General features: G+C 52.0%; 5 protein-coding genes across 6 annotated transcripts; all 5 read left to right on the top strand.

Annotated features, from left to right (window-relative positions):
• Nucleotides 1–247: 247 nt before the first annotated feature.
• Nucleotides 248–20,415, top strand: LOC133534263 (histone H3). Of its 2 annotated transcripts, XM_061873363.1 has the most exons (3): nt 248–300; nt 331–375; nt 19,391–20,415. In XM_061873363.1, the coding sequence occupies exon 3, from the start codon at nt 19,824–19,826 to the stop codon at nt 20,232–20,234; it is 411 nt and encodes a 136-aa protein (XP_061729347.1). In that variant the 5' UTR covers nt 248–300; nt 331–375; nt 19,391–19,823; the 3' UTR covers nt 20,235–20,415. The 2 variants fall into 2 exon arrangements, with proteins under 2 accessions (XP_061729347.1, XP_061729346.1); XM_061873362.1 differs by lacking the exons at nt 248–300; nt 331–375 and adding an exon at nt 19,145–19,330 and having other exon boundaries at nt 19,361–20,415.
• On the top strand, nt 369–3,035 carry LOC133534270 (histone H3-like). The gene is made up of 2 exons (XM_061873370.1): nt 369–1,142; nt 2,109–3,035. Exons 1-2 carry the CDS (start codon nt 794–796, stop codon nt 2,423–2,425), a joined length of 666 nt encoding a protein of 221 aa, XP_061729354.1. The 5' UTR covers nt 369–793; the 3' UTR covers nt 2,426–3,035.
• On the top strand, nt 10,364–11,478 carry LOC133534261 (histone H1B-like). The gene has a single exon (XM_061873360.1). It carries the CDS (start codon nt 10,500–10,502, stop codon nt 11,175–11,177), a length of 678 nt encoding a protein of 225 aa, XP_061729344.1. The 5' UTR covers nt 10,364–10,499; the 3' UTR covers nt 11,178–11,478.
• LOC133534268 (histone H2A) lies at nt 11,745–12,446 on the top strand. The gene has a single exon (XM_061873368.1). The coding sequence runs from the start codon at nt 11,978–11,980 to the stop codon at nt 12,350–12,352; it is 375 nt and encodes a 124-aa protein (XP_061729352.1). The 5' UTR covers nt 11,745–11,977; the 3' UTR covers nt 12,353–12,446.
• LOC133534264 (histone H2B) lies at nt 18,479–19,003 on the top strand. The gene has a single exon (XM_061873364.1). It carries the CDS (start codon nt 18,484–18,486, stop codon nt 18,859–18,861), a length of 378 nt encoding a protein of 125 aa, XP_061729348.1. The 5' UTR covers nt 18,479–18,483; the 3' UTR covers nt 18,862–19,003.
• Nucleotides 20,416–20,509: the final 94 nt, after the last annotated feature.

The raw sequence follows: 20,509 nt of genomic DNA, 5'->3' as shown, positions 1-20,509 counted from the left end.
TTCTAGCCGTCCATACGGTGTCAATCGATCGATAAATAAATAATCATCAGTGGCAGTAGTATAAAATCACAATTATTATTAGCATTTTAAGCTAAGTTAATTTGCTAGTAGTAGCGGTAATCTTATGATTATTATACACATGTATTCACGGACGCGCGTAAATATTTTAAAACTAAACATATATATAAATATGTCTAACATAATATAATATATGTAGGTAATGCTTCTCTTATAACTTATAGTAGTGCTTCTGTTATAGTACACAGTTGGGTTTGATCGAGTTAGGTTCCGCGGAGTTAGGTTCCGAGGAGTTAGGTTCCCCGTAGTTAGGTTCCGCGGAGTTAGGTTCCGAGGAGTTAGGTTCCCCGGAGTTAGGTTTGATATGATTAAGTTTTTTTTTTTTATTTTTTTACGAAAAATAATAATAATAATTGATAAATGGAGTTAGGTTTGTTCGTGTTCGAGGTTTCTTGAAGTTAAATTACGTTTTAAATAACTACTCTTATGTAAAACTATATATACGAGTATATATGTATTAATGTGTATATAATATTATGTATTAATATTTAAATAATATTTTATTGACATTGTACACCACAAATCGAAATGGTGAGAAAGGAAGAGGGGGTGAGGGGGCCGTTTATGTGAATTTTATAGCCCTCTCGCTCACACGGACACTAACTCCGTCTCTTTCCGACCAGCACATAAAAGACGCCGGCGACGCGTTGCTTCGTTTATTCCCTCTCGTGACTCGTTAAAGTAACGTACACGCGTGTCGTAGTAATTTTTCGCAATGGCCCGTACCAAACAGACCGCTCGTAAATCCACCGGTGGTAAAGCGCCCCGCAAACAGCTCGCCACCAAGGCGGCCCGCAAGAGTGCGCCCGCCACCGGCGGTGTCAAGAAACCCCATCGCTACAGACCCGGCACCGTAGCCCTACGTGAGATCCGTCGCTACCAGAAGAGCACTGAGCTTCTGATCCGCAAGCTGCCCTTCCAGCGTCTGGTCCGTGAGATCGCTCAGGACTTCAAGACCGACCTGCGCTTCCAGAGCTCCGCCGTTATGGCTCTCCAGGAGGCCAGCGAGGCTTACCTCGTCGGTCTCTTCGAGGACACCAACCTGTGCGCCATCCACGCCAAGCGTGTCACCATCATGCCCAAGGACATCCAGCTGGCTCGCAGGATCCGCGGTGAACGTGCTTAAACGTCCTGTGTGTATGTGTGTGTGCCTAAACCACCACGCTAAAACTGACACGAAGCATAAATCGCCGAACGCAGTCTGCGCGAACGCATAAGGTTACATTATATGTATTATTTTGTACCACGCGTTTTGCGTTTGGACATGCGAACGTGAAGCTTCTGTCAAATCAAAAGGCCCTTTTCAGGGCCACACATAATTCGAAAAATTAACAAATGTTTCTTTGAACAAACACTTGCTTAGTTAAATCGATCGGTCCCCTATACATAATAAAATACTTACAAACTATGTAATAATAATACGAGACTATTTATATTCGATTCGATTGACGAACTTATTTCCTATAAGAATTTATAATAGACTGGAAATACATATAAATAAATAAAATCGTGATTAATTTTACGCAGTAACAAGACTCATAATGACTTCTAGAAGGTACCTAATCCGTCTAATAATATAGATGGAAATATCAAATTTTAAGTATACCTTTTCTGAAATATATTTACTGAATTATTACAATTGTATTAGAGGAGAAATAGAGAGAGAGAGAGAGAGAGAGAGAGGGCTACCTACACATATATAAGGCCAGATCTTTTACATGTGCCGGTTGTGCCGTCGTTATTTATAGTAATATGAAGTTTATCCCCTGTGTGTAGGTACCCAAAAAGAATTTAAATAACATATTATGAGAAATTATTTATATTTTGAAATAATCACATTTTAAGCGTTCGCATCGTGTGCTCCGATATTTTATAACCCCCGTCCCCCGTCTCCCCGCTATAGGGTGGAGCGTATAAATACAGCACCGCCAGGGTCGGTTATAGCTATTCCACTCGTGTCGACGCGCGCCGCAAGTCGTGTGTCGCGTGTGTTATATATTCCGTTATCTAAAAGTTTAATCTTTAACAAGTCGCAATGACCGGTCGCGGTAAGGGAGGTAAAGGCCTGGGGAAAGGAGGAGCCAAGCGCCACAGGAAGGTGCTCCGTGATAACATCCAGGGTATCACCAAGCCCGCCATCCGTCGTCTCGCTCGCAGAGGTGGCGTCAAGCGTATCTCCGGTCTGATCTACGAGGAGACCCGCGGCGTCCTGAAGGTGTTCCTCGAGAACGTGATCCGTGACGCGGTCACCTACACCGAGCACGCCAAGAGGAAGACCGTCACCGCCATGGACGTAGTCTACGCTCTGAAGCGTCAGGGCCGCACCCTCTACGGTTTCGGAGGTTAAGCAAGCGGCGCTGGACACGACGATATCGTGTAATACGTGTAACGTATTACCGTATCGCGCGCGAGCGCACCGCGTGCGTCCTTCTCGGACGCAAATACAAAAAAAGGCCCTTTTCAGGGCCGCAAATAATTCTATGATACGATTACGATACATAGTTTCAGTACCGATACAAACGGACAAACAATCTATCGATCTATCTATCTAACCTAACGTACATATTATACTTATTTACGTTAAAATAATATAATATAATTAATTAATTACTTACCCCGCACCCCAACTCCAATATTCCAAGTTGTACAGCCAGATTGCTTGCCGCATCGGTGGTTTGACGACAGCTCTCTGAAACAATTATGATAAAACGTATTGAGACTTTATTAACACGAAGTAGCAATCTACCACCGCACGGCAGTCTGTAAGTAAATACATACATACATAACTGAACGCCGACCGACCGCTCGTCAATACTTACATATTATGTATTGAAATTAGACAAAATGTGTTACCCTAAATTCCATAAATAAATTAATAAATATTATATCATGCAAGTTGCGGAAACTTGCATATTATAATATTCATGAACATTTCTACATAAATAAATGCATAAAATCAGTCATGCGCAATCTATGTGTACGAGTAGGTATATATCTATCTATGTATATACGATCGGATTGTACGTCTTGCTTTACGCGTGTCCGTCCGTCCGTCCGTCCGTCCGTCCGTCCGTCTATGATACTCGAAACAATTCATATATCATATATATATATTGATCGAATTAAAATGCTCCATTCTCTTCTCCTTTATCATTCTTCTCTCGCACCGCACAGATAGGTTCATTCATTCATTTCATACATTATTCTTATTTTTTTTTTCTCTTCTCTCCCGACTTCCCGACTCCATAGACTCCTCAGACAAGACACTAGCATAACTACATAACCTAACCTAACTTAACATTTAATTATGTTATCATTGGGTACTCACGTTTTCAAATATTAAAATCATGCCCTGCACTGCACTGCACTGCACTGCACCGCACAACACTGGATCAATTTATTTGTCACACGCTCACACACTTAGTTTTACTACTAATAATATGTAACACCATCAGTCACAATCGTCCAACAACCACTTAATAAAAACAAACAAACAAACAATCACACATATTTTATTTTACCCGCGATTCACCCGTGACCGACTCTCTCACTTGACCCTGCCCGACCTGAACTAATCGGCCATCTACTGATAACTACCGACTAGGATGCACTGTCCAATTAGGTAAAGGATTCGCAAATATTGCAAAAAACAGACAGGGACACCCACATTCCCCGCACCCACTCACACCTGACCTCACCCCCTCCTGAAGGTGGTAAATAGACTGGACTAGAAAAATGTTGGGTTTCGTCTTCTGTTGTGTATATAAACGCTATCGCGAATGTTCCTATGATGAATATATTATGTATGTATATATACTTACTTACTTACCTACCTATCTAAACATAATTAATAATCTTTATGATCAAAATTGTATACTTAATTTAAAATAATTTATATAGATTGTTGTTGTTTTAATATCGGCAGTCAGTCGGATCATCATAATATGTTAAAAAAAAAAAAAATTTTAACTAAAATACCTACGACCTTACACGACACGAGTCCCTACCATGCCCGTCATTTACGAGTGTCGCTGTACGATCCTCGTAGAAGAGAGAGATATATATATTTAACTAAACGAATTACAATAATATACGCGGCGTGAATGTGTTTATCATTATTACGATATATCGATATAAATAATAGAATAATATTTAAACATAATATAAATTACCTATCCCTGTTTTACATCGATACCAGCAGAGAGCAAACCAGTGAACGTAGGCAATCAAAGTCGCGGTACGGCTGTTTTACGACAGTGAATACAACAAGTCAAAATAACATTATAATGACAATTTCATAATGTTGTTATTGTGTCAGATCCATCTATGGTATCTTCGCTTTTAACTGGAAAACACATAATACCGTTAAATGTGATTTTAATTAAAAAAAATCAGTTTTTAAACTGACCCGAGGTGTCCGCAACCTATAATACCAAAAGTAAAGTTCTCCCATTCGTTTATCGGCGTTCCAAATAATATAAATGTTATAAAAATACATATATCAATTCATAAAGAATATATATGTGCAATTTTATTATAATCATTATAATATAATTGACTATAAATTTAGTTTAATCATAAACGAGTAAGTGAAAAGTTGGAAGTGTTATTACGAGAAAACGTCCCGCGACATAAGGGTCTGCGTTACGGTTAAGCCGTAGGACATATATAATCGGTGGCGCCCCCATAGGCGTGTTTGGATTCGCACACGAGTCATAGCGCTCGGACGTCTTCGGCTAATCGCAAATTCAATATTTATTTGTAAAAAATAAACTACTGAATATCGCGGCCCGGCTTTTTGCCGGAGGGGATAGCGTACTACAAGAAACATCGTCGTCGGTGTGCCCTCGCCGCATCTCTCGAGCCCGGTCCCGCTAAAACGGACGCCCCGGGTTAGGAAATGCGGGGACTGGCTTAGCCGGCGGCGACAAACGTCGCGCGACCCGTGAGCCGCCCTCTGTCATGGAGGGCGACAATAAGAAACATGTGGGTAGATCGCGATCTCGATCTCGCGGTCTACCCCCAACATCAAGATCGACATCAAGGAGGCGGCAACCATCACCGCTGCCACCGAGGGAGGGGGAGGGTAGTTGGGGATCAGGTTTTCTCCCGCTACCCCCCGGATACGACCTCGGTTCCATTGAAGGCAGCGAGTTCAACTTCAGTGACGAGAACACCGCCGGCGACGCCCCCGCCTCCCGCCCCGCCTCACCCGCACCCGCGGGGCACGCGGAACAGGAAATAGAAGATCCTCAACCGGAAGAAGCCGACCAACTACTCCCGGTACCGACGACGCGGCCCTTCTCGCCCGTGTCGCCCGCTGGCGCCTACGACTCCCCGATGGATCTGCTGCAATCGGACACGATTGTGGTGGCCCATATGATGGGGACAGACCTCGCGTCGGCGGGCCTGAAGGCTTGGATGGCGGCGTACGTTCGAATCACCTCCCACCAGCTGGGAATAGAAACGGAGTTGCAGCCAGGGGACGCCTCCTTCTTGGAGTTCCTGCAGGCTCACCCCACAATCTTCAGAGCACCAAAGCGGCCCCGAGAGAGCCCCGAAGACCAACAGCAGGAAACCAAGAAGAGGCCCTGCATAAAAGAAACTCCTCCCTCAAGAGATCCCAGGCTACGCCGCCGCCGCCGCTCCCGTTCGGCGGAAAGCAGCTCCGCCACACACCAAGCTTCAGGCTCCAGCCAGCCTCATTACACCGCCCCCTGGAGGGCCCCTTCGCCGACATCCACGTTGGCGCACTGCGGCCTCAAGGGAGTGGTTATGAGGAGACTGGACGTCACCTCCTACCGCCCCTCACTACAAGAGGGGCCATTGGCCCCCGCACCTCCGGCGGCCCCACCAGCAGCAGCACCCCCCTCCGAGGCGGACCAGTACAATCCAGCAGAGCCGAGGCCCCCCTTGCAGGAGGCCACCTACCAAGGCCCCTCCGCCCCAGAGGAAAAGGACCAAACCACGACACAGAGACCCTTACAAGGAGAAGAGCCCCGAGAACAGGGCACAGCCAACCCCACACCGGCGCCCAGGAAGAAAACCAAGCCCCCGGCAGCGGAGGCCACCAAGGAGGCTCCCCCGACGGAGCCCCCCAAGCACCAGAGGCCCACCCAAAGGAGGGCCCCCCCACAGGCCCCCCCAGAAAAGGAGCCACAAACCACACAAGGGTCCCAACCAACACGGGAGCCCACTCAGGCGCAGGCCCCCCCGCCCAAACAGCCACAAGCGCAGGGGCAAACATATGCAGCCAAAGCAGCAGCGCCCTCACAGGAAGGGAGAGCGCCCGCGAAACCGAAGCAGCAGCACCCACCCCAGCCAGGGAAGGAGAGGTACCCCGACATAGTGGTACCAGTGTTCCCGAACTGGCTGAAAGAGGTCGCAGCCATAAAAGAGAAGCTGGGAAGAACGGCATCCAGCAAACCTTCGGGGAGAGGGATCATCTTCGAACCAGCTTCTGCAGACGAGTACAGGGTGATTTACGATCACTTGGAGAGCCTGGGTACGACTGTGGAGTGGCATGTCTACCAGCTGAGAAGAGACCGGCAAATGAAGGTGGCACTGCGCGGGCTGCCTTCAGACACCCCACTGGAGGAAATCAAAGCTGCGTGCATAGAGCTTGGATACCCCGTCACCCACGTGAGGCAGATCAACGCAAGGGGAGGCAAGCCGGGCTGCGTATACTTCGTGCAGCTCTCTGGCCCCCCGCGCGAAAACACCAACATCTACGGGGTCAAGGAGCTCTTATGCATGAGCTCGGTTAAGATAGAAGCATGGAGGGGGAAGACTGGCCCGCCGCAGTGTCACAACTGCCAAGGCTTTCGACACCACTCCCAGGGATGCCACAGGCCGCAGAAATGCGTCCGCTGCGCAGGCCCCCACCCAGCCGCCAATTGCCCTAGACCCAAGGAAGAACCCTGCACATGTGCAAACTGCGCAGGCCCCCACCCGGCCAACTTCAGGAAGTGCCCGGTGTATATTCGTGAGGCCCGCAACTGGAAGGCGGGCACAAAGGCGCACTCAGTGCCCAAGAAGCATGGACCGGTGACCAAGGCGAGTGTCACCCAACCCACTGTGGAGGAGTCGGGCGTCGTCTACCCTGATGGCCCCGGCTAACGCCCCCAAACAAAGGGGCGTGTCAGACCGCCCCCAAAACACCGGCACAGCCCAGATGCCGAAAAAGAAGAAGAAAAAGAAAAAGAAACCCCAAGTGACGGCTACAACAAAACCAGACGCTCCGCTGCTAGCTTCCAACCAGGAAGCACCAGCCTCCGCAGCTACATCCACTGCGGACCAAGGAGACCTGGCAGCGATGATAGCCGCCCTCCTGCAGGCAGCGGCCAGCCAGGGACCGGAAGCGGTCTCCAGGGCCCTTAAACAGATAGCCTCACCCCACCAGCGCGTTCAACCGTAGATTGAGGGTAGTCTACTGGAACGCCCAGACACTGACCGGCAAGATTGCGCTGCTCCGTCACTTCCTCCGTGAGCAGAACGTGGACATCTTGCTGGTCAGCGAGACCCACCAGAAGAACGACATCAAGATGGGAGGCTACATCGTGTACCAGCGGAACGAAGTAAACCAGGCGGGACACCCGTTCCGCGGGTTAGCTGTGATGGTCCGAAGAACCATCGTCCACCAGCCGGTCGACTACGTTCACCGTGACTCCTTCACGGCGCTCGGCGTCGACATCCGGGTGGCAGATGGCGACCTCCGGCTATACGCGGTCTACCGACCACCTTCAAGCAGCACGATGCACCTAAAGGCGGACCTGCGTGCTTTGTTCCAGCACCCGACGCCGACCATCCTGGCGGGGGACTGGAACGCAAAGCACGTGGCCTGGAACGCCTCGAGGATAGACCAGCCTGGGAGAATCATCTACAGTGCAGCAGTGGACTACAACTTCGACATATCAGGACCTGAAGAGCCCACACATTACGACGACGCTCACATGTCCTGCGACATCATCGATTTTGTAGTCCACAAAGAAGTGACAGCATCCATGGCCCAGGAGGTTCTCCCCGACCTCCATCAGACCACCGGCCGATCCTAATAACCCTGGACACGGCGCCAAGCTCCGCCCCGAAGAGGAGGACGAGGCGGAAGACGGACTGGGAGGCCTTCTCGGAGTCCCTCGAGAACCCCCTCACGGGACCAGTCTCGACGGCCGAGGAGGTTGAAACAGCAGTGGCAGCCATCACTAGCAGCATCCAGAAGGCGCTGGAAACATCTTCACACACCATCCCCGCGGGTGAGAGGTACAAACCCCTCCCCGCGGCGATCAGGAACTTATTACAACAAAAGCGCCAGATGCGGCGGCGCTGGCAACACACCCGCTGCCCTACCATGAAGACGGAGCTCAACCGGCTCGTGGAGCGAGCCAAGGAGGAGCTCAGGAACCACAGAGCGCAGGAGTGGGACGCCCACATAGCCAGCATTGACGGCACGCTGCCCTCAATCCACCGTCTCTGCCGGCAGCTTGGGCAAACCACAGATCCCATCAGGCCACTAATCGATGAAGGAGGGGCCCTTCATTACAAAGCGGAGGAACGCGCGGAACTGTTCGCAGACAGCTTGGAGCGACAGTTCCAACCAAACCCCTCTCTAAGCGAGGACCACACAGGGGAGGTGGTGCAGCGCTTAGAGAGATTCTTCCAGCAGCAGCCGAACGAGGATGAGGAGAAGATCTTCTTCTCGCCCGGACAAGTCAAGAAGATGTTGCTAAGAAGCAATCCCAAGAAAGCCCCGGGCGCCGACTCGATCCCAAACGAGGCACTCCGCCACCTGCCGCAGCACACGATCGCGGCGGTGACGCGCCTGTTTAATGGGATCATGCGCTCGGGCCACTTTCCGACACCCTGGAAGCTCGGCCGGGTCATTCTGATCCCAAAACCAGGGAAGGACAGGAGGCAACCCAGCAGCTACAGACCCATCACGCTGCTGAGTACTCTCTCCAAGGCGTTCGAGAAGCTCCTCCTGAACAGGCTCCAGCCCCACATCGAGCCCAGACCGGAGCAGTTCGGGTTCCGCACCGAGCATTCGACGACACTTCAGCTGACGCGCGTCCTGGCCTACATGGCGGAGCGGATGAATCAGAAAGAGCACGTGGTAGCAGTATTCCTCGACATGGAGAAGGCATTCGACAGGGTCTGGCACGAGGGCCTGCTAGACAAACTGTCGAGATCTTCGGTCCCAAGTCGAGTGATGCGCGTGCTGCGCTCCTTCTTGACCCAGCGACGCTTCCACGTGGCAGTGGAAGATGCCATCTCCTCGGAGCGCCCGATCCTCGCGGGAGTTCCTCAAGGAAGCTGCCTGTCCCCAGCCTGCTACGCCTGGTTCACCGATGACATCCCGGTGGTCGGCGACGTCAAGCTGGGACTGTTCGCGGATGATGCGGCATACTACGCCGCGTCAATCACTCCCGCACATGCTGCAATTAAAATCCAGCGACAGCTTGACGCCCTACCCGAGTGGCTGACCAATTGGAGGCTCTCGGTGAACGTGGGCAAGACACAGGCCCTTCTGACGGGGGCAAAGGAATATCCGCCGCCACTCAGACTCTTCGGTGAAGAAATCCAGTGGCAGCATACTGCAAAGTATCTGGGGGTCACTATAGATAGAGGCCTCACGATGAAGCACCACGTGGACGAGGTGGTGCGGCGGGCCAAGACCGCGCGCGCCAAACTCCGTCCAGTACTTACCAGCAGCCTCCCGTTCCGCACGAAGCTTGGACTCTACAAGGCTTACGTTCGGTCCAGACTGACCTACGCGGCTCCAGCCTGGTACGCCAGGACGGCAGAGTCTAACAGGCGGAGACTCAGGGCACAGGAGTCGCAAAGCCTCAGGACCATCGTGAGAGCCCCACGCTACGTGCGGAACGCGACGATATACAGAGACATGAAGATGCAGAACTTGGACGAGTTCGTGGGCCAGCTGGCGCGCAAAATGTTTAGTCGCGCCGACTCGTCACGCCACCAGTTAGTGAGGGGGATAGCCCCCCTTCACGCCCGCCCCCCAGAAACAAGCCGGTCACGAGCCCAACCACGTGAGCTCGTACCCTCCTAAATAGCCTCGAAGCCCACAAAGCCGCAGATTGGCCACCATGACGACCAAGCCATGATGGCCAACCAAATCCAATAAAGGAGCAGGAAGGAGATAACACCAGCAGTCCATTGCTGGCAACAACAGACCGTGCCGTCGTTACGGCACGCGACAGACGCTGCCAAAAAGGGCCTCGCCCTGAAATGGCCCCCTCACACCCCCAGAAAGGGGGAGTGTCAGAAGACCACGCTGCATAGGCGTGTTTAGTACTCGCCAGCGCAGCGCTCCGCTTACACGCGTCCGCTGTTCTCTTTGCGCAGTTCGTGCGATTTACTAATTTGTGTTTGTAACAACTTATTTGCTTATTTCGACATTAAATATGGCCGATACCGCAGTTGCTGCCGACGCTCCAGCCCCGGCGACGCCCGCGAAGAAACCGAAGGCGTCCGCCTCCGCAGGCGCTAAGAAGCCTAAGGCGAAGCCCACCCACCCCAAGACCTCGGAGATGGTTAACAGCGCCATCAAGGAGTTGAAGGAGAGAAGCGGTTCGTCCCTGCAGGCTATCAAGAAATACATCGCCGCCCAGTACAAGGTCGACGCCGAGAAGCTGGCGCCGTTCATCAGAAAATATCTGAAGAGCGCAGTCGAATCCGGCGCACTGATTCAGACCAAAGGCAAGGGCGCGTCCGGCTCGTTCAAACTGGAGTCAAAGTCATCGTCAACCGGCAAGAAGCCCGCTGCGGCCAAGAAATCTACCGCTAAATCTTCAGCCGCCGCTAAGAAGCCCGCCGCAGCTAAGCCGGCTAAGGCGAAGAAGGCCGCCGCGTCCCCGGCCAAGCCTAAGGCCGCCACAAAAGACAAGAAGGCCGCCGCCGCCAAGAAGAAGCCCGCCGCGAAGAAACCATCCACCCCCGCCAAGGGCAAGAGCGCCGCCGCGCCCAAGGCCAAGAAGACCGCGAAGCCGCCGACCAAGAAGCCTAAAGCTCCCAAGCCCAAGAAAGCTGCGGCCGCTCCCAAAGCGAAGCCCGCCGCTAAGAAGGCTGCCGCGAAGAAGTAAGACTGCGAGCGCGTTGTCGTCGTCGTCGTCGTTCTTACATCGGTCGTGCGTGACTGTAGTGATATGTTGTTAGAGGAGATGTTGATTGTCGTTGCTATATATTATTATACGACGACGTGTCGCCTCTTCTCGACTCACGTCATACGCCTGTGCGCGTTAAACGCACATCAAAAAGCCCTTTTCAGGGCTAACAAATGTATTCAAGGGTTCATCGCCTCTGTTTCATTGCAACAAGCACATACACGAGTCGATCGATCAAAATAAATCAAATAAATAAATAAATAAAGAAACAAACAAACAACTCGATCTTAAATCAAGTGTCTTATAAGCAACTCTTAACACAAAAATACATCTGTAAACAAACAGACATTTGGAAAAGTCTCAATATGATATGATATGATTATTATCATTATGATCTCAATATAATACATATTATGTTAGGTTTTCATAAATTTATTTACACACGAACGTGAATAAACACACACCCGTTAGTATAACCAACAAAATTTTATATTAATTAATTAATTAATTAATTTATTTATTTATTTAAAGTCTTAGATTTCAAACAATCAATCAATCGTTTCAAACATTTTATCTCTATCTAAATCGTGCTCTTGCTCGCGGGGCGTTGATTGGTCGATCGGGCTCGTGTTATGTCGGCTCGTTGTATCCCCACTAACAGCGCACTCCGTGAACCTATATAATCTTAGGGGCGCTGTGCCAATTTTTTAATATTACACTGACAAGCATTCGTGCTCTCGTTTTGTGTGTGTGTAAATTAAACTTAAATCTCTTAAAACATGTCTGGACGCGGTAAAGGTGGCAAGGTTAAGGGAAAGGCAAAGTCCCGTTCTAACCGTGCCGGACTCCAGTTCCCCGTCGGACGTATCCACAGGCTTCTACGGAAGGGTAACTACGCCGAGCGCGTAGGTGCCGGAGCCCCGGTGTACCTCGCCGCCGTCATGGAGTACCTGGCCGCTGAGGTTCTCGAGTTGGCGGGTAACGCCGCCCGCGACAACAAGAAGACCAGGATCATCCCCAGACATCTTCAGCTGGCTATCCGCAACGACGAGGAGTTGAACAAGCTCCTCTCCGGTGTGACCATCGCCCAGGGCGGTGTGCTGCCTAACATTCAGGCCGTGCTCCTGCCCAAGAAGACCGAGAAGAAGGCTTAAGTGCACTTCACTTCTCATCTACATGGCTACATCTATAGCGGTGACACCCGGCTATCGGTGAATGTGTGCATTTGTCTCGTGTATATTTATTTATCGCACGGGACCTCTGTTACATTCCCGCCCGAGTGGCCGTTACAAAAGGCCCTTTTCAGGGCCACAATATAATTCTGTGATAACGTTTATAAGTTTCATGTATATAACGCATACGTATATGATGTCATTCGATCGATCAAATTTATGAAACAATGAATGCAATGATAATTGTAAGTAGATTAACTGTATCCTAATATAGAATATTTGTAATATTCTAAATTGGAGATATTTATCGCGTCGAGAAATATCGAATGTTAAACGACAATTTATTTATTATTATATGGTTATTAAGCATACGAATAAATATATATATATATGATAATTAAACTTTATTATAACTATATTATTACATAGTACATCCGGTGGTAGAATAATAATATAGTTATAATAAAGTGTAATAACAACACGCGCTTGCACTCCCCACCATGCCGACCGACGATATTAATAATGCACGAACGCCATTGGTCGAGATACCGCCGGCGCGACGCTCGATCTTTAATCCCCTATTTCCCGTTCGCCGCGCTAACAAAAATTGAGGTATCAAATCCGGATTTCACAAGTCGCGACTGTGACGTTGAAGGGACCGCACGCGCTTGAGCTAGCTCTCGAGACTTACGCACCCTATCCAACTCACTAGTTGTCTTGTGTTAGCTTCAGTGTTTGTGCAAAGTGCAGTGGCCCCCAGTGTTGAAAGACCACTTTCGTAGTGGCCGTTTGTTGGTGGATACCTAACGGTGACAACCCAAACCACGAACGGGGCACCATAGCCCAGTCCCAACATAGTGCTTACTGTATTATCTTGTGCTTACCCTGTGTTAATTTACAGGTCAACCCGCGACGCAACACAATGTTCATTCAGAGGACGCCTCCCAAGGCGGCAAAGGCCACAACGGAGGAAAGCGCAGCCACAGCGACGACTTCGGCGGCACGGGTGATAAAGCTCCCGGACACTGGCCTGCTCCTGCTCGCCGAGACCGAGGACGAACCCGAGAGTAAAGGACCAAAGCGTTTGCCGGCGCGAGGAAGCTACACGGGGTCAACCATGTCAAATAGTGACTCGGAAGAGCACATTGACGTCGTTGACTCCGTGGAAGCTACTAGCGAAGGCTCAAACGCGGAGGGCCAATGCGATTCGGGGACGCCCGAGGACGGGAAGCCGGAGCAGACAGCAGTCGTCGGGAGTCTGGCACGTGGCGATTTCTCGTGCCTCGACTTGTCGCCACTAGACTTGTCTCGGTCTGACCAATCGCCACGTGGTAGTAAATCACCACGTGCCGAAAGTCCGTCCCAACCGGCCGGCAACCTCATCACGCCGGCCAACTCGCCGCAACGCCGCCGCAAGTCGCCCTGCCGCCCTCAGCCCGGCCTCGAGATGACCGGGGACGCCTGGATGGCGATTTTCGAGAAACTCGACAGAGTAGCTCGGGGATCGCTAGATAGTTGCGTCCTCGGTCCGCTCGAGGCGGCGCTACTGTCAACCCTATTGACGCACTCTGGGGTGCGTCAACAGAAGAGACAGCGGGAAGAGGACAGCCCGCCGACACAGGAGGAGAAACGGGAATGCAACCGTATCACTCCTGTGTCGCGCGGTCCTACTCAACCCGCGGTCTGCCCACAGGTCTCCCAACAGCAGATGGACACAGCGGAGCCATCGACACCAGCCGCCGGAACATCACACCAGCCACCAAAGCGTAAAGTGCTGCTGCCTACGCCGGCAGCTAGCACTGACACATACGCCGCCGCGGCCAAATCGCCGCCGCCAAAGACTAAAAAGGCTAATACCGCCCCCTCTTCATCCGCAGGTACCACAGCCAGCAACAAGAAGAGGCCTGGCCAGCCGGCCAAGTACAAGCCACCCCAGATCCTGGTCGAGGACTTCCCGGACTGGCGCCGTCACGTACAGGCAATCAACAAGCGGCTTGGGTTCTCGGCCACAACCGAGACCGCAGGCCCAAAAGGCCTCCGTTTCTACCCTAGGTCCGGGGTAGAATACATAGGGGTCAAGAAGTACCTCGTGGAGCAGCGGGACCTTCACCACAAGCTCGAGTTCGTCGAGCACGCGGAGAGGTCCGCCATGCCAATGAAGGCCGCAATCCGCGGCCTTCCACCGACAACGACGGTGCAAGACGTCAAGGACGCTTGCGCCGAAAAGGGGTATAACGTATCGCATTCTAAACTTATATCCCCAGGCAGAGGACGAGGAAGCAGCGTGTTCTTCGTCGAGCTCGTCGGAACGGAACGCGAGAATCCAGGCTTCCTGGACCTCACGGACCTAGCCGGCATCACCACCAAGGTTCGTGTCGAACCTTGGAGAGGTAAGCCCGGGCCACCGCAATGTCACCGGTGCCAGGGGTTTAGGCATTCGTCCCACGGGTGCCACAGGGCGGTCCGGTGCGTCAAGTGCTCACTGGACCACCACTCAAACGAGTGCACGAGACCGAAGGAGGAGCCAGCCACGTGCTGCAACTGCTTCGGGGACCACCCTGCCAACCACAGGCAGTGCCCAGCTTACCTCGCAGAGCTGAGGAATTGGCGTGCGGGTACTCGCTCTCACACCCGCCGCCCGCCCACCCGCCGCCAGCCGCAACGAGGCCCAGACACGAGGGCCTCGGACACTCCAGTCATGGTAGTAGAATCTTCCACAGGTTCTCTGATGGCGCCAGCCAACCAGCCGAAGGACCGGACGACGGGTCAGCAGCGACGACAACATCAGCAGAGGAAGCCACAAGCAGAGCCCAGAGCGACGCCACCCGCAGCGCCCCCCGCGCTCGACACCGAAGCGTTGCACAAGAGCATAGTCGCCACGGTGCAAGCCGCGGTGACTGAGTCCTTGAAGGCAACGCTAGACGAGTTGGTAGTAGTTATTAAGTCTCTGACTAAGACTGGCTAAAACCCAGACTTAGCCCTCCTCTCTCAGCAATAACGCAAGTTATTCACCAGCTGCACTTCTATACGGCCTTAAAGAGAAAGATTTAAGAGTTGTATATTGGAACGCGCAGACATTAAATGGTAAAATTAATGATCTCCGCACTTTCCTCCACAGCCAAGACATCGACGTCATGCTGATCAGCGAGACAAAGCTGAAACCATCAATGACGCTCACAGCCAGCGGCTACATCGTGTACCGCTTCGACCAAAGGAGGCCCGACGACGGAGCCCCTTACAGAGGCCTCGCAGTCCTCGTAAAGAGGACTATCATCCACCAACTGGTGGACATGCCGCAGCCAACATCATTCTCTGCTCTAGGGGTAGATATCAAACTGCAAAGGCATAATCTGCGCTTGTTTGCTATCTACAGGCCTTGCGGATACTGCCGGATAGCAGAGATGCAAGCCGACCTACAGCAGCTCCTGGTGGACTCCCCCGTGCCGACCATCCTGGCCGGGGACTTCAACGCCGAGCATCCCGCTTGGAACTCCTCCGCGCACTCCCCTCCGGGGGACATCATCTACCGGATCGTGGAGGACCTGGATCTCGTAGCGGCCGGGCCGTACGAGCCCACCCACTACCACGACTCCGATGTGTACCGCAGAGGTACCACCATCGACTTCGCGATTTCACGCGGAGTCAATGCCCTTATGCGGCACGAGGTATTTCACGATCTCTCATCCGACCACAGGCCGGTGCTCTTGACCATCGCAGACCAGCCGACGACGAGACTCACCAAAGGACCTGGACGCCGCTACGACTGGACGGCTTTCTCAGAAGCCATGGTAAACACTCCCCGTACAGGTCCCATCTCGACCGCAGAAGAGGTCAACGCAGCAGCAGCAACAATCACGGAGGACATCAAGGCGGCCCTCACAGTGGCAGGCCGCACGATCCCGCAGACGGACCGGCGCACCCCTCTCCCAAGGCCGCTCCAAGCGCTTTTGGAGAAAAAGCGCTGGTACAGGAAACAGTGGCAAAGGACTAGGGCTCAGTCGGTCAAGGCTGAGCTCAATCGTCTAGAGCGACTGTTAAGGGACAAACTCAGCGAGCACAGAGCTGCAAGCTGGGAAGCACACATTGACAGCATAACTGATCACGTTCCGTCCATCCACAGGTTATGCAGACAACTCAGCACGGCGCCCGAACCAATTCGGCCCCTACTGGACGACACGGACGGGTACCTGAAGTACACTGCCAAGGACAGAGCGGAAATACTCGCTCGCAGCCTTGAGCAACAATTCAGGCCCAATCCCGACACCGACCCGCAGCACACAGCGGACATCGTTCAGCACGTTCGAGATTATCTCAGCGTGCCTGTACAGACACACGATGATCCACTGTACTTCTCTCCTTCACAGGTCCAGGCGTCCATCAAACGCCACTGCAACCCGAGGAAGGCGCCGGGCCCCGACGAGATCCCAAACATGGCGCTCCGCCACCTGCCGCTAAACACCTTAGCGGCGGTGGCGCGCCTGTTCAACGGGATCCTGCGGTCGGGGCACTTCCCCGACATCTGGAAGACCGGGCGGGTCATCGTCCTTCCCAAACCAGGGAAGGACAGAAAAGACCCGAAGAACTACCGGCCAATCACGTTGCTATGCAACCTCTCTAAGGTGTTTGAGAGGATGCTGCTCCGGCACCTCTCACCACACATCACTCCCAGGCCGGAGCAATTTGGTTTCAGGTCTCAACACTCCACGACGCTGCAGCTCACCCGCGTCCTACACCACATGGGCGCGGCGCTCAACAAGAAGGAGTTCACAGTCGCGGTTCTCCTAGACATGGAGAAAGCTTTTGACCGAGTCTGGCACGATGGTCTAATATACAAACTTTCTCTGTCCACAGCACCCCGCCGCATCGTGAGAGTCATCGCATCCTTCCTGACAGACCGCCGCTTCCACGTACAAGTGGAAAGCGCGGTGTCGCAGGAACGCCGCATCCAGGCTGGCGTCCCGCAGGGGAGCTGCCTGTCGCCCGCATGCTATGCGTGCTATACCGACGACATTCCTGTCGTTGGGAAAGCACAGCTAGCCCTCTTCGCAGACGACGCCGCCTACTTTGCGACATCTTTTAAGATGCCGCACGCTGTATCCAAGATACAGCCGACGCTTGACGCCCTTCCTGACTGGCTCTCCAAATGGAGGCTATCAGTCAATGTGGGCAAAACGCAAGCTCTCATCACAGGGCAAGCCACCGCCCTACCCAATCCTCCTTCTCTTTTAGGTCAGCCGCTCACATGGTCGCCCGCAGTGAAATACCTGGGGGTGACCATAGACAGGAGGCTCAACATGGACCGGCACGCCGCAGACACAGTTCGAAGAGCGAAAGTCGCTCGCATGTGTCTGCGTCCGGTCTTCTGCAGTAAGCTCCCTGTACGGACCAAGCTTGGTCTGTACAAAGCTTACGTACGATCAAGACTGACTTATGCTTCACCTGCCTGGTACTCTTTCTGTTCCAGGTCAAACAAGGAGAAGATGAGGCGCCAGGAGACCCTCACACTGAGGACCATCCTCAAGTGCCCGCGGTACGTCAGCAACGCAGCCCTCACCGAGACACTGAAGTGGCGCGGCCTGGAGGAGTTCGTCGAGCGTCTCGCGCGGGTCATGTTTGACCGCGCGGACAACGCCGGCCTGGACCATCTTCGGGACATCGCGCCACACCACAACACCAGACCTCCGGAGAGGTGGGCTCGGGACTTGCCCCGAGCCCTTCTACACCAGCAGTAGCTGACAAGCACTGCTCACCACACTACATTCGGATGCAACACGCCACACACGCCAGCTAAGCTGCCGGTCGCCTTCTCCGCGGCTCCATAACCTGGCCCCGCTCAAACGGTATCACCAGGTTAGGGGCCGTGGGGTTGGATAAACGATCGGTAGCGAAGAGCTGGCCCACACCAGCAACCCACACCGTCCCCAAAATGACGGCCACTCGACCACCCCACCAGTCGGTGGGGAAGCGACCCGCGACAGCCGCCGCAGCCATTGTGCGGTAGCGGCCCCTCATACCCCCCTGACGGGGGGTATCGACAGATTACTCGACGACGGATTTCACATAGCAAGTTCGACTCTCGTACTGTAAGCATCTAACTAACTACTTATATCATAATGCCACCCAAGACTAGCGGTAAGGCCGCCAAGAAATCCGGCAAGGCTCAGAAGAACATCTCCAAGTCGGACTCTAAGAAAAAGAAGAAGCATAAGCGCAAGGAGAGCTACGCCATCTACATATACAAGGTGCTCAAGCAGGTCCACCCCGACACCGGTATCTCCAGCAAGGCCATGTCTATCATGAACTCTTTCGTGAACGACATCTTCGAGCGCATCGCCGCCGAGGCCTCCCGCCTGGCTCACTACAACAAGAGGTCCACCATCACCAGCAGGGAGGTGCAGACCTCCGTGAGGCTCTTGCTGCCCGGTGAGCTCGCCAAGCACGCCGTCAGTGAAGGCACTAAGGCCGTCACCAAGTACACCAGCTCCAAGTAAGCGTCCGTCGTTCCTCGTGTGCGGTCTGTCTTTTCTCAATACACATTTTAGTGTAATGGGTTAGGTAGTTCGTATTGCGACACGACACGCTGCGAGAGTGTGGTTTGTGCTACAAACAAAAAGGCCCTTTTCAGGGCCACAAATACGTTCTGAATATGATATAAAAAGTTTCTAGCCGTCCATACGGTGTCAATCGATCGATAAATAAATAATCATCAGTGGCAGTAGTATAAAATCACAATTATTATTAGCATTTTAAGCTAAGTTAATTTGCTAGTAGTAGCGGTAATCTTATGATTATTATACACATGTATTCACGGACGCGCGTAAATATTTTAAAACTAAACATATATATAAATATGTCTAACATAATATAATATATGTAGGTAATGCTTCTCTTATAACTTATAGTAGTGCTTCTGTTATAGTACACAGTTGGGTTTGATCGAGTTAGGTTCCGCGGAGTTAGGTTCCGAGGAGTTAGGTTCCCCGTAGTTAGGTTCCGCGGAGTTAGGTTCCGAGGAGTTAGGTTCCCCGGAGTTAGGTTTGATATGATTAAGTTTTTTTTTTTTATTTTTTTACGAAAAATAATAATAATAATTGATAAATGGAGTTAGGTTTGTTCGTGTTCGAGGTTTCTTGAAGTTAAATTACGTTTTAAATAACTACTCTTATGTAAAACTATATATACGAGTATATATGTATTAATGTGTATATAATATTATGTATTAATATTTAAATAATATTTTATTGACATTGTACACCACAAATCGAAATGGTGAGAAAGGAAGAGGGGGTGAGGGGGCCGTTTATGTGAATTTTATAGCCCTCTCGCTCACACGGACACTAACTCCGTCTCTTTCCGACCAGCACATAAAAGACGCCGGCGACGCGTTGCTTCGTTTATTCCCTCTCGTGACTCGTTAAAGTAACGTACACGCGTGTCGTAGTAATTTTTCGCAATGGCCCGTACCAAACAGACCGCTCGTAAATCCACCGGTGGTAAAGCGCCCCGCAAACAGCTCGCCACCAAGGCGGCCCGCAAGAGTGCGCCCGCCACCGGCGGTGTCAAGAAACCCCATCGCTACAGACCCGGCACCGTAGCCCTACGTGAGATCCGTCGCTACCAGAAGAGCACTGAGCTTCTGATCCGCAAGCTGCCCTTCCAGCGTCTGGTCCGTGAGATCGCTCAGGACTTCAAGACCGACCTGCGCTTCCAGAGCTCCGCCGTTATGGCTCTCCAGGAGGCCAGCGAGGCTTACCTCGTCGGTCTCTTCGAGGACACCAACCTGTGCGCCATCCACGCCAAGCGTGTCACCATCATGCCCAAGGACATCCAGCTGGCTCGCAGGATCCGCGGTGAACGTGCTTAAACGTCCTGTGTGTATGTGTGTGTGCCTAAACCACCACGCTAAAACTGACACGAAGCATAAATCGCCGAACGCAGTCTGCGCGAACGCATAAGGTTACATTATATGTATTATTTTGTACCACGCGTTTTGCGTTTGGACATGCGAACGTGAAGCTTCTGTCAAATCAAAAGGCCCTTTTCAGGGCCACACATAATTCGAAAAATTAACAAATGTTTCTTTGAACAAACACTTGCTTAGTTAAATCGATCGGTCCCCTATACATAATAAAATACTTA

The sequence above is a fragment of the Cydia pomonella genome, unplaced genomic scaffold (genome assembly GCF_033807575.1).
Source record: "Cydia pomonella isolate Wapato2018A unplaced genomic scaffold, ilCydPomo1 PGA_scaffold_76, whole genome shotgun sequence".
Taxonomy (NCBI): Eukaryota; Metazoa; Arthropoda; class Insecta; order Lepidoptera; family Tortricidae; genus Cydia; species Cydia pomonella.
The sequence above is the reverse complement of the archived record's forward strand: the minus strand, read 5'-3'. Positions and strand labels throughout refer to the sequence as shown.

What these genes read in the sequence shown, in the direction of transcription:
- LOC133534270 (XM_061873370.1), top strand. Translation starts at nt 794, where the DNA reads ATGGCCCGTACCAAACAGACCGCTCGTAAATCCACCGGTGGTAAAGCG. An exon ending in GTGCGCCATCCACGCCAAGC is followed by an intron (nt 1,143 to 2,108) that starts GTGTCACCATCA and finishes ATCTTTAACAAG; the next exon opens with TCGCAATGACCGGTCGCGGT.
- LOC133534261 (XM_061873360.1), top strand. Translation starts at nt 10,500, where the DNA reads ATGGCCGATACCGCAGTTGCTGCCGACGCTCCAGCCCCGGCGACGCCC.
- LOC133534268 (XM_061873368.1), top strand. Translation starts at nt 11,978, where the DNA reads ATGTCTGGACGCGGTAAAGGTGGCAAGGTTAAGGGAAAGGCAAAGTCC.
- LOC133534264 (XM_061873364.1), top strand. Translation starts at nt 18,484, where the DNA reads ATGCCACCCAAGACTAGCGGTAAGGCCGCCAAGAAATCCGGCAAGGCT.
- LOC133534263 (XM_061873363.1), top strand. Translation starts at nt 19,824, where the DNA reads ATGGCCCGTACCAAACAGACCGCTCGTAAATCCACCGGTGGTAAAGCG.